We start from the raw sequence: 13,396 nt of genomic DNA, 5'->3' as shown, positions 1-13,396 counted from the left end.
TTTGGAAGAGTGTTTCCCAGAGACCTGACACTAGAGCTGTATGGTATCACAGGCCATTGAGAGTGAGTTTTAGAAGATTTGAAGCAAGGTGTCTTTAGTACCCTGATTATATCCAGCTTTCTCTATAACATCTCAACTGGGAATGGGTGAGCAGGCCCTGGACCAGTGTCTGGATGCAGTGTTGGGCTGAATGAAGGCTAATAAAATGAGCCTGTATTCTGGCAAGATGGAAGCTCTGGTGGAAGGTTTGAGAAGTCAGTAAATTGCCCGTCCTGGATGTGATTGCATTCTCCCTGAAGGAGCATGTGCATATTCCAGTGGTGCTCCTCAATCCAGTTCTGCTGTTAGAGGAACCAGATTACTTGACAGACCACCCTGTCTAACCCTTACATTTCAGTAGGTCACTGCATACTGCAGGAGAGTTTCTGCTTCAGGTCTCAAAACTATCAAGACTCAAAGCAGGGCTTTCAGTATGGCTGCTCCTGTTTTATGAAGCAGCATTGAGATACACAGAAATAACTGAATTTTTTTGTTTTTGTTTTCAGCAAGCCTTTTCAGCTGGATGAAAAGATCTCTGACTTATAGGCTTAACATATATTTCATTTACAGTCGTTTTCTTCTTTCTGTTTTAAAATCTATTTTAGCTGTTTCATGTTGCCTTGAGACTGCTGTAAAAGGCAATTCATAAATAAGTTCTCCTCAGCCATATTTTATCCCGTTACAATCCTGTGAAATAGTCAGATTGGCTGTACTAAGGCCACACATTGACTGAGCTTCATTGAATAAATGATTGTTTAAACTAGAGTCTCCCTGGCTGTAGTCTGATGCAGTCAAACCTTGGTTGTTGAATGTAATCCATTCTGGAAGACCATTCGACTTCCGAAACATTCAACAGAGCTTCTTGCACTCAAGTGGAAGCCACGTCGGACGTTTGGCTTCCAAAAAACGTTCGGAAACCGGAGCATTTACTTCTGGGTTTTTGGAGTTCAGGAGCTGAAACATTAGAAAATGGAGCCGTTTGAGAACCAAGGTTTGACTACACCATATTGTTGAAAAAAGAATGTATTGCTCAAAGCCTATTCCCCCAGATGAAGTTTATGTCTTGGTGAGTATGCTGTCTCTGGCATTTCACAGCACTACTCTCTGCTTGCTGCCTTTCATTGCTATCCTCTGCTTGCTCACAGGACAGTTTAAGGAGGATTTGACCTGCCATCAGCATGTTATACCTGAGCCTCTACATTACATGTTTCGCCACTGTTCCCCATTGCATTGTTGAAGCAGTGATGGAGAATGCCTCCTTTAATTATTATTGTGTTGACTCGTTGTATTGTATAAACATGGCCTCTGGTTTCTTTGAGTGTCAGATGAATTGATTACTCATTAATTAAACTCTTAATGAGTAAAGAAAACAGCCTTTGATTAATTGGAGGGTATAAAAGTTGCCATTTACTCCATGTCAGAATTATATATTTTGTGGGTGCCAAGTTAAATGGGGATTAGAATTCAGCCTGATAGTCTTGACCAGAACACACCAGGGTTACCTGTGTGAGTGAATGAGGGTTGTTGATTCATTTTAACAATCTTGAATCCCTCATCATATACACATGAAGCCCTATTGAACAACATATTGAAATTAATTTAATAAACTTTAATTAAATCATGTATTTACCCAAAACACTAAAATAGTACTATTCCCCACAAGGCAGCATAAAATAAATTATGTAGGTACACACAATATAAATTCACATGAAAGGGCATTTGTTTCACAAATGGCAATGTTTTCTTGGACAGAATGTGTTGCATCACTAAAACCTTTCTGGTCCCAGAGCATTAAAACTGCCTCTGTCTTCCTGCCCCTGTTGCTTCTGCTGTACAGTGAGGACTGCACAAAATCTCCCTGTCAAAACCCCTCCATATCTCTCTATATAATTATTTGCATGCATATTTTTCTATGCCCACTTGATTGTGGGTGACAATCTAGCAAAGAGTTTTAAGTTGCTATTTTTAAGTGCTAGAAAGGAAACATACTTTTATGTATTTTTAATTGTGTTTTCACTTTGTTGTCAGATTGTTTTCCGCATCCCTTCTCAGACTGCTCTGAGCATTTCCTAGCTACCATGTTTTCATAGAGATGAACATCTGCTTTTGTTTGTTTGTTTCGGACAGAAACTATTTTTAAAAAGAATTTTGCGAAATCTAGCACTTTAGATATTACTTTTGTTTTTGAAGACATGGATGATTCTGTAAGTTATGGTTCAGGGCACAAAAAATTAACCCTTGCCTCTGTGCTACATTCTTCTTACAGAATAACAAAGAATAGAAATCCCTTTTTAAGATTGATGATATTATCACAACTATTTAACCCTTTGTGTCATTTCAGTGTTGAAAAATGGTCCATTTCTTTCTTTCCCATCTTGCTGTTCCTAGCTGCTCTGCAATCCATACCAGGCTATTTTCCCTTAACACTGTATCTTTAAATTTTTATATATTACTCCATCTTATTCTCTCTTAAATGGAAAGGGTTATTGATTTCCACTTCCTAAGGCAATTGTGGCTCCATGGATTTGCTGAGCTCAGGCATTGTTGTGCGATCTAGCCACTTTCTCCATCAGGGAATGCTTAACGAAGCATTCTGAACTGACCTTCTAAATACATTACCTGCATAGAAGGCCTCTGCAAGGTATTGTTAGGGTGGTGAGAACTCATTTTAATGATGAGTTAGCCATGCATGGGCACTGGCATCTTTTACCTTTAAAAAAATATTCATACAAAGTAATTGGTTGATCTTGTTAAAGACTCGCTCTTTGTTGGGTTTGCTCTGATTTCATGCAAACTGATGCTAACCGTTGTAAATTCAGAGTAAAACACTGTTTTCCCTTCTATTTTGTTTCGGCAAAGGAAGCTTTATTAAAATGTTTTACACTTCCCGCTGCATTTACATTTAGGGATAAAAGAACCATATCTTGTTAAGTATATTATATATTAATATATTGTATTCTATATCCAGAAAAATAGTTTACTGAATACACTTGCTAGATATTTCATTTGCTTCTGAGAGGTAACTTTGGTGATAGTTAATGAAAAGCACATACATCCTGGTGACGTGATATATTGGCCTGCTTTGCACCATGGCTTAGCACAAACCAAGTATGTAGTTTCCCAGAGAGGAGGTCATGGCCACTTTTCCCCTTCCCAAAAAGTTTGCTTCTGTGCTGTGCTAAGCCATGGTCTGATTTAACATGTTGTTCAGACCCAGGATGGATTTACTCTCCCAGACAAACCACAAACAGTAAACCATAGGCTAAATTTTGGTTACAGCTCGTGGTTAATCTAGAGAGATATAAATCAGAACCCCAGGTTCTTACTGCACACAAAGCAAGCCATGGCTTTGCAAAGTGCAGCACAGAAGCAGAACTGGAAAGGTGCAAAGGAGCTACAGTCTCCTTTCCCAGAGTCCACACACTTGCATGTCCATGCGAAGACATAGCTTGGTTTGGTGTGGCACACAAGCCAGGTCAATGAAAATTATAACAGTTTCTCAAAATGCACATTTCTACGTTGCTCAAAATGAATTTCACTCGCCAGAACCCAGGCACTCCAAGTAAAGAAATCTCAAAGCCCAATCCCAGCCAAGTGTCAAAACAGCAAGACATCACACTTTCAACATTTGTTTGCCCATCTATCTCTATATGCAACTATGTATCTTTCACTGTATATTAAAATGGAAATTAATGAATGGTATTAAGTGAGAAAAGGTGTGAGCAAGGCATAATGGCCAGTCCAAACAAGGCATATAGTAACTTCTACAATAATATTTTTGGAAGGATTCTCATGAATCCTTTTCATGAATATATGCCCATAAATGTTTAAGATGGAGCGTACAGGCAATTATGACAGCACAATAATCTTATGCTGGTGTCATAATAATAATAATATACATCAGGAGATTTTTAGGTTGGGATAGTTAGGTGTTAGAAAATCTGGTAATAGGTTTGAAGTATGAAAGTAGGGTTGTTGTTCACTTGAATTAATCTACCATTTCAGATTCTGTAACTCTGTAAACTCCATGTGGTTATCTTACCTGAAATCTTCCATAAATTGTATGACCCACACTTTTTTTAAAAAAAAATAATGTATCATTACATTCAATCAAAAACATTGGTGTCTGTGTGTTGTCCAGCACTGAGTACCTAAACCTCTTTAAACCCTTTTTTTTTTGTATTGCATTGCAGGAAGTTTGCTAGATTTCTTAAAAGATGGAGAAGGAAGAGCTCTGAAATTGCCAAACCTAGTGGATATGGCAGCACAGGTAAATTCTGACCATGTGCTTAGTACAATGTACTCCTGTCAAGGTTCTGCGTTCTTTGTTAAGTAGAGTGTATTGTAAATCCAACAGGTTGCTGCAGGAATGGCTTACATTGAGCGAATGAATTACATACACAGAGACCTGCGTTCTGCAAACATCCTGGTGGGAAATGGTCTAATATGCAAGATTGCTGATTTTGGACTAGCAAGATTAATTGAAGACAATGAATACACAGCCAGACAAGGTAGGATTAGTAGTCACTATAACTTTTACTATAGCTTTCAATGGTGATTGACAGAAAACATGCCAAAATCTTGATGGGTCTTCTTCCTACTCATCTAGTGTAAAGGAAATGTGAATCAATGTTTCAATTTACAAGTACAGATTATGAAACTGTTTATCAGTTCCAATACACGGGAAATGTAAGTGTAATTGTACAATATATGACCTCTTGGGCCAATTTGACCAGCGGTTTTCAGTAAGAATTTCTAAAGACAAAGAGGAATAGGATTCTATTGCTGAGTGTAAGGAAAAACAAAACAGGCCCTAAGCCAGGCATAGGCAACTTCAGCCCTCCAGATGTTTTGGGACTACAGTTCCCATCATCCCTGACCACTGGTCCTGTTAGCTAGGGATCATGGGAGTTGTAGTCCCAAAACATCTGGAGGGCCAAGGTTGCCTATGACTGCCCTAAACTCAGTACCATAGAACAGCAGAAATTATGGCTTGTGTTGGATAGCTGCTCAAGGAGGCAGCAACTTGTGCACATGATCTTTATTTTCTGGCGCCTCCCCACCACAGCTCTCTGTACCCCCCAAAACCATCTCACATCGGTTGGGTGCCTAAATCATGAGGGCGGTTAAATATGGGGCTGCAGTGCAAAGGGGAATATCCCAAATTTAGGCAATTCATCCCCTGTACTGCAGACCCATACAGGCCCATACAGAATAGCTCCTATTGTTCAGGATGCTTTTGACCCTACGGAGAGAAAGATCAGCTGTGTGAGCTTAAGCAACCAATGGATAAAACCCTGTCAAAGGGAACAACAGCTATAACTAAAGTAGAATATTATTTCCTTAGTGTACTGTTAAAAACATTTTAGAAGAAACTGGTCTGTAAATTCTTCACTCCATATATGGATCAGTCCATATAGTATTTTTTCTCTTATGGATTAGTACAGCCAGCATACAGTGGTACCTCGCAAGACGAATGCCTCGCAAGACGGAAAACCCGCAAGACGAAAGGGTTTTCTGTTTTGGAGGCGCTTCGCAAGACGAATTTCCCTATGGGCTTGCTCCGCAAGAAGAAAGCCCATAGGAAAATCTCCGGGGACCTCTTTTAAATGCTGGTGGTGGGGAGCAAAGCCTTTCCCCCCCTCCGGCCTTCAGAAGAGGTCCAGGAAGGCCGGCGGGGGCCGAAAGGCTTTGCTCCCCACCGCCAGCATTTTAAAAGCAGTCCGGGATAGCAGGGAAGCGCTTCCCACTATCGCGGACGGCTTTTGAAGGCAGGCGGGGGGGAGCAAAGACTTTCGCCCCCCGCCCGCCTTCAGAAGAGGTCCTGGACCTCTTCTGAAGGCGGACGGGGGGCGAAAGTCTTTGCTCCCCCCTGCCTGCCTTCCCGGGAGAGCGGAGAAAGGCAGCGCGTTTCTCCGCTGTCCCGGACGGCTTTTGAAGGCAGGCGGAGGGGAGCAAAGACTTTCGCCCCCCGCCCGCCTTCAGAAGAGGTCCAGGACCTCTTCTGAAGGCGGGCAGGGGGCGAAAGTCTTTGCTCCCCCCTGCCTGCCTTCCCGGGAGAGCGGAGAAAGGCAGCGCGTTTCTCCGCTGTCCCGGACGGCTTTTGTAGGCAGGCGGAGGGGAGCAAAGACTTTCGCCCCCCGCCCGCCTTCAGAAGAGGTCCAGGACCTCTTCTGAAGGCGGGCGGGGGGCGAAAGTCTTTGTCCCCCCTGCCTGCCTTCCCAGGGGCTTTTACATCGCCCCAGACAGCGGAGAAGTCCTCCGCTGTCCCGGGGTTTTTTAAAATGCTGGGGGTGGGAAGAAAAGCCCTTGTCCCCCCCCCCAGCCTTCAGAAGAGGTCGGGGGACAGACTGTCCCCGGACCTGGTCTGAAGGCGGTTTCCATAGGAACACATTAATTGATTTTCAGTGCATTCCTATGGGAAACCGTGCATCGCAAGACGAAAAACTCGCAAGAAGAAAAAACTTGCGGAACGAATTAATTCCGTCTTGCGAGGCACCACTGTATCTTGAAATTTATCATCCCAAGGAAAACTAAACGTAACAGTCAAACATTCTGGTTGTAGCATGATCATGTAAAAATGAATCATGCAAAGCAATTATTTCCTTGTTAGTTTCTAAATATTTTATTGGTTGAAGTGAATTTACTTCAGAACATGTACCATGCTTTAATTTATAGCATACTTAAACTATGCTACTTTGACTTTATCATATCTATTTGAATACTGTCCAGTATAATTGCCAGTGCAGTACATAAGGACATACAAGCCACAGTAAAATCAATACAGTAGAACAAAAACGAAAATAAAACAAATTCACAGTTAAAAACCCTCAGCGGATTAAAAGTAGTAAATAAAACAGTCTAAAAATGAAAAAAAGAAAAGCCCAAGAGAACACAGGTCTTACTGGGCACCAAAAACATGTAAGCCAAGCAAATTTCCCTAGTGAGAGATTTCCATCCACAGGGCTTCACCGCTGTAAATACCATTGAGAGCAGAATGCTAGACTGTATATCATATGTCCTTAAAAGGCCCTCTCTGTGGAGGAGAGCCTCCACTAGTGACCTTGCTTTTGTGAAAAGCATTAGCATCTTCTCTTAAAGGGCAAACTTAAAATCATTGTCTGGGCCCACAGTAACCAAACTGCTTTGCTAATAGTTCCCCCCAAAATGTATGCTCTATATAAAAATGCAGAATTAAATGAATGTTGATTGTAATACACTTGCAGATTCATCTGTAGATTCTTCTGCATATACATTCTGCAAGAGGAAATTCTATAATCAGCCTGAGTTACATGAATTAATGCAGACCTATTGGCAATGACTTCTCTATATGCATTCTAGAGCCTGTAATTCAGATCACTGTCTGGAATTTCTCCCTTATATTTAAAATAATTTTTGAAGCAATCTTTTAAATGCTGGAGTATTGTATAGATTTCCCCTTGCTCAACATTGCTTAACTCCAGTGGGGCTGTTGATGGCATAGTAACACTTTGAAGCAATAGCTGTTTTTGTATGTTTTCCCCCACGACCCTCTCACATAGATTTTCCAGAGGGATGCAGCTGGGGGATTGTCGTGTTTATCTAGCCAGCTACTGTTCCTATGGTGTCTCTGGCACGCAGGAACAGAAGACTGGCTGGGAAAGTATGATACAGGCTGGCAATTGCTTTTGGAGACAGGAAGCGCTTGTTTCTGTTAAGAGTTGAAGGTTTCATGTCAAATACGCTTGGCTTTCATTTTTTTTTTCCTTGCCACCTGATAGTTTGTGTACTTGACATTAATAGAACTGACTTCCTGCCTCTTCCACTCTCTAAAAAGTGCTCCTATGAGTCTCTGAATAAATTGCTAAAGGAAGCAGATGGTGTTGATACCCATCTCCAGTGGTCTTATAAGATGTGGTACTATTCGTTGAGTCTGATTTTTCAGTGTTTTTCTAACATTTACACTGACTATTTATAAGAGCAAAATAGGCCTGCAAACTTTATTTATTTCCTATCTATCATGTGGAAGCAACGGGTGGGCATGCACTGACATGTGGTTTCCCTGGCATGCAGCAAAAGCTGTCCCTGCCTTCTCACTCTGCCCTGCATAGTGTTGCAAGTCTGGCTGCAAGTCTTGATCACTATGAATGAGTGGCCAGGTCATGATCTATAGGTGCTTGACAAATTAAATTTCTGTGAACTGACTGGATGTAGTCTTCCCAGACATACGTGTGGATTGGAATGTAACTATCCTTTGGCTTTTGCCTTTCACCAAAACATCTTTGAAATGCATATTTAAGGGCAACATTCATTTAGAAACATAGAATCGTAGAATGCATGATAAAATACAACTTCAGTACCAATTTCCATGCAGATCATGTTTTTTAAAAATATCACAGGGTTGCCATATGTCCAGAATTTCCTAGACATATTTTGAAGACTGCAGCCAGAAGCAGTTTTGGTGGCGGTGGATGTATGGCAACCCAGCCAAAAAAAATCGCAACTTTTCTGTCCAGATTCTCACTGTTTGAAATATGGCAACCCTAACATATTATAGTGGAATGAACGCACTTGAAATTGACATAGACTGGAAGGTTGGTATACAGATTTAATTAATAATAAATAGATTGATCCATCTATCCCTGTTCATGACACACCCACACAAAATGCCTGCGTTTTCATATGTAATTATGTATATTTTTTAAATGTTGATTTTATTTTGGGGAGAAAATAAGCTAGTTTTACATAAATGAGACTCCACTCCTCCCCGCAAGGGTCTAACTGCAATGTTGGATGGAAGGAGCAGAATTTTCAGGGGGGTTGACACTTGGGGAGGAAAGGCTTAGCCCTGTCATTGCAGCATGCTACTATGGTAGAAAAACAGAAAATATAATACAAACCATAAAAAAATATTGAAAACATCAAGCCAATAAAAATTAAAAACTACAGAAATAAAATGGGCTAATTCATGAAGCTTTGGGAGAGAAAAAATTTCCTCCTACAAAATATTGGGGCTTGCTTCACTTGCAGGGGATAAGAATTCCAGAGAACTGGTGCAAACAGTGATAAAATCGTGTGCTCAAGTGACAGCATCCTTCACCACCATGGCATGCTGCACTATCAACAATTTTTCATCCACTGATCTCAAGAGACCAGGGTGAAATTAGAGGGCGAGGTGAAGATACCCTGGTCAGGAACCACATAGGGTTTAATACACAAGTAGTAAAACCTTGAATCTGACATGCTAATAGCTGGGGAGAAGACAGGAAAAGGGGAAGAGAGAAGATGGGTGTTTAGATGGGTGTTACAGGGATGTGTTTGAGAGTGATGGGAGGTTCCTCACTTCTCCTCTAGAAACCTTTCATGATACTTAGGTGCCTTTCCATATGCGAGCATCATGTTCAAAATAATTATGCTTCTAGATTTTGCAATAAGAACAGGTAGATTTCGATGGTGCCAAATGCACCCTAATTTCTGATTATTACACACACACACAAATCGCTGTCATTTATATGCAAATATACCCAGAAGCATCATGTTGTAAATATGAGAAAGAAAAGAAAAAAAGAATGTTGTGGCCTGAAGTTGATATCAAGTAGAAAGAAGCTTTGAATTATTTCCCCAAGTAAAGAAATGAAGTGACCTCCTACCAGCCACTGATACCTCAATGGCAGCTGCTTTTTTCTCTCCTAGGTGCAAAGTTTCCAATAAAATGGACTGCCCCTGAAGCTGCATTGTATGGAAGGTTTACAATAAAATCAGACGTCTGGTCCTTTGGAATATTGCTGACAGAGCTAGTAACAAAAGGGAGAGTGCCATATCCAGGTAAGGAAATAAGAAACCATGCTAAAAATGATTTCAGGCAATTATGTGAGTTGGGTGAAATCTGTGGCTTTAATGCTTGGATCCCAAAAAATTATACGTGTGCATGGCAAAGCACCAACAAAAAAACCCCACCTCATTTCAGGCAAAAAACAATATGAAATTCTATCTGTACACAGAGATCTCCTCCGCATATGCACTGCACTTCAAATCCTTGCCATAGTCGAGAGGCCATTTCTCTCAATTGTATGGTGTCAGTAGCCCTGTTTGGCCATTATCTGAACTCTGCTCAGATCACACAGGGGACATGTGGGTATGTGGGCTGGCTCCATCCCTAGCCTTATCATCTCCACCCCTGAACTTCTCACGTCGAGTAGGAAGATCTGAAGGGGGATTTCTAAGTGTGTCTGGCTAAGCACACATAGATGCCTTCCCACAATCAAGAATCCTGTTCAGTCAGTGTTCCCAACCATGGGGGGGGGCGCTTCTGCATGTGTTCTGCAGACCCGCAGGAAATCCCCTCCAGAACTTTGTACTCCCCAAAGAGATGGGGACATTGAGAGAAGGGTTTGGGTGCATGGCCCCGCTGTGCTCTTCATGTGTTTGCAGCAGACACCTGACAACACCTTTTCTGAATCACAGTTTTGATGCACCTATAATTTAGGTGCCATCAAATGCAGATTTAAATATTGTTCATCCACAAACTACTTCTGGGCACTCCAAATACTGAATTTGCTAGTCTGTTTGATAGTTCTGGCACGCTGAAGCCACTGACCATAATGATAATGTGTAATAAATACTTCATCTTGGTATCTGCTACTGGAGTCCTGACAAGATGATGGTTGTTAAGGGAAATATGCCCAGCCCTATTGCTTTTTTCAAAACAAAATTCATTTTCAGTACATCTCTCTGTTGTTATTTTTGCAGGTATGAATAACCGTGAAGTCCTGGAGCAGGTAGAACGGGGCTATAGGATGCCATGCCCTCAGGATTGCCCCATCTCCCTACATGAGCTCATGATCCACTGCTGGAAGAAAGACCCAGAAGAGCGCCCAACATTTGAGTACTTGCAGGGTTTCCTTGAAGACTACTTTACTGCAACTGAACCCCAGTACCAGCCAGGTGACAACCTGTAATTTTTCTGGTCTGTGCAGACTACAGTTATCAGGTGTTCCGACTGCAGCTGACAAAGGCTGACTAGCTACTTCCAAAGGCTGCATCTTAGAGCACCAAAAAGCACTGGAGCCAGAAGCTGAGAATTCCCAGACCTAACCTGCCGTAAAGATCTGAATGTCTTCTATGAACAGAAAAGTGAACACTTGATTTTGTTCTTCATCAGAGACTCAGAAACTGCATTGTTTTGATGTTATGTAAACTGCAAAATCTTTGTTCAGTGTAAATAGTAATTCAGTGCCAATAACATCCTAGTGCTTTCCTTTTTTAAAAAATAATAATAATGCAAAGTTATGTGATTTTAACTAGTCTTCTCCTGATTCAACTAAAGTATTATTTTCCAAAAGTGGCCTCTTTTTGTCTACATTTTTTCACGTTCTAACAAAATAAAATCAGGACCAGTGTTTGGGGATTTTGGTTTCGTTTGGTTGGTTGGGTTTTTTCCTTTTCCTTTTTTGCTTTTATATATAAGATATATGTAAAATATATACATACTTGTATATATAGTTGTGGGTGCTACTGCAGAGGAAACTCATTTCAGAAACGGATTAGCCATAATGCTGAAGCACCCAGAAAAAGACTAATTTCCTTGTAGACATGAAACACTGGTGAAGATTCTGAAAGCCAGTGACTGAATTTTTGGCTTTTGCCAAGCATGACTTTTTAAATTGGATTGCACTTTTGGGTTTGACTATGTACCTGTAGGTCGTTGTAACTTTTGATCTTTCAGAAATCATGTGCAGCATTTCCAGCAACTTTTGCCAACTGCGTGGTTTGAATTTGTGATCAAAATTTAATAACAAACTTATTAAAGCAAGAAAATGCGCCATTACCTGTTCAGACTGGAAGACTGAAACTGCAAGTACTTTCCTGTATCAAAATATGTATACTGAACATTTTCTGATTTTTTAAAAAAATTAATAAACATTGCAACCACATGCAAATAGTCTCAACCTCATAGCATTTTAATCATGTCCCCATGCTTAACCATTCATCAGGCATCCGCTAGAGTACCTTTTTCACATACCATAACCCATCGTAAAGTAGGTGTTTTAAATGTCCTGTACTGCTGATGAAATTACTTTCAATATGTCTGCAAGTGTTTCAGTGGAATTACTATGCACTTCTTTTATGGGGAAACAGGGAGGGAATGGAGGGATACACGCAAGTATTACTTTTTCAGTTGTCTGTATCAGCCTTGGATACCTTCTTTTCTTACCTTTAACCAAAAAGAAACAAAAAAGCCACATCCTTTCTATGTCTCTTTTAAGTTTTTTTTAAAAAAATAATTTTAGTCTTAATTACATTTTGTTGTTGTTTTTATTTGCAAGTTTACATTTTTAAAAATGTTTAACCGTCTTAATTTAGTAATTAAAAGAGTATTTTACATTTGGATTTTTGTTCTTTCATTTAAATCATAGCCAGATGAAGGTTTGTAGCAGAGGAGAAGTGTCCTTGGCCTGTTGGCTCTTGCAGCAGCCTTGTATTATGAAGCTGATGGGAAACAGCTGGGATTCAGCCTAAGAGGGTGGCTGGAAGTGAAAGGGTTTTGTACTCTTATAATTATTCAAGAATTACTTTCTTTAGCGTGAGTCTTTGTGCACTGTTGTCAGAAGGAAGGAAGACTATTTTCTATGTAGAAATAAATATATTTTTCCCAACATTCGCACTTGGAACTCTTATCGCAAATGAGTTGAAGCAAAACAAACGTAAAATCCTATCCATATCTGGAAGAATCCAAAGGGTCATTTATGCTAATAGGTCTTTTAAAATGTTACAAGAAACCTTAGAGGGTGTTTGTTTGCTAGACTACCACCAGCAGCTGATAATGTGGTGGGGTTCCCCTGTTTACCTGACCTCCCATCTTGCTGAGTAACTGCAGCATCCCAGAATGGAGGCGATGCATCGGTGGCAAGGGCAGTGCAGTGCAAATGTGCTGGCAGGAGTACTGGATTGGCTCCACCAGCACATTTGCAATGACCTCACCTCCTCGTGTGCTGCAGCAACTCAGCCAGGCAGATGATAATAATAATAATAATAATAATAATAATAATAATAATAATAATAATAATAATAATATTTTAAAATTTTATTTATACCCCACCCTCCCCGGCCAGGGCCAGGCTCAGGGCGGCTAACACCAAATATAAATTACAATAAAACGTAATAGAAAACAACAACAAACAAACAGTTAATTAAAATATGGCTTAAAATACAGCCTCATTTTAGTAGTAGCCCATAAATCAAGCAGTAGATAGGTAGCCGTGTTGGTCTGCCATAGTCAAAATAAAATACTGGAAGGAATTCTCATAAATCAAGACCATAAAGGGAGGAAACATCAGATATTCACCCTGCCAGCTATCCATCCTACATGGGCCAGCAA

The 13,396-nt window shown here is 40.5% G+C and overlaps 1 protein-coding gene across 13 annotated transcripts in view; it reads left to right on the top strand.

Moving 5' to 3' along the window:
* The window catches only part of FYN (FYN proto-oncogene, Src family tyrosine kinase), a 109,945-nt gene extending 97,539 nt beyond the window's left edge, over nucleotides 1-12,406 (top strand). For 12 of the 13 annotated variants that reach the window (XM_081186711.1, XM_081186714.1, XM_081186713.1 and 9 more), the window contains 4 exons: nucleotides 4,233-4,309; nucleotides 4,397-4,550; nucleotides 9,712-9,843; nucleotides 10,768-12,406. In XM_081186711.1, the coding sequence (XP_081042837.1) occupies nucleotides 4,233-4,309; nucleotides 4,397-4,550; nucleotides 9,712-9,843; nucleotides 10,768-10,976 (572 nt within the window). In that variant the 3' untranslated portion in view covers nucleotides 10,977-12,406. The remainder of the gene's footprint in view (nucleotides 1-4,232; nucleotides 4,310-4,396; nucleotides 4,551-9,711; nucleotides 9,844-10,767) is intronic. The other variant, XM_081186712.1, reaches the window with a different exon arrangement.
* Nucleotides 12,407-13,396: the final 990 nt, after the last annotated feature.

This window comes from Podarcis bocagei (assembly GCF_964188305.1).
Source record: "Podarcis bocagei genome assembly, chromosome: 3".
Lineage (NCBI taxonomy): Eukaryota > Metazoa > Chordata > Lepidosauria > Squamata > Lacertidae > Podarcis > Podarcis bocagei.
The sequence above is the reverse complement of the archived record's forward strand: the minus strand, read 5'-3'. Positions and strand labels throughout refer to the sequence as shown.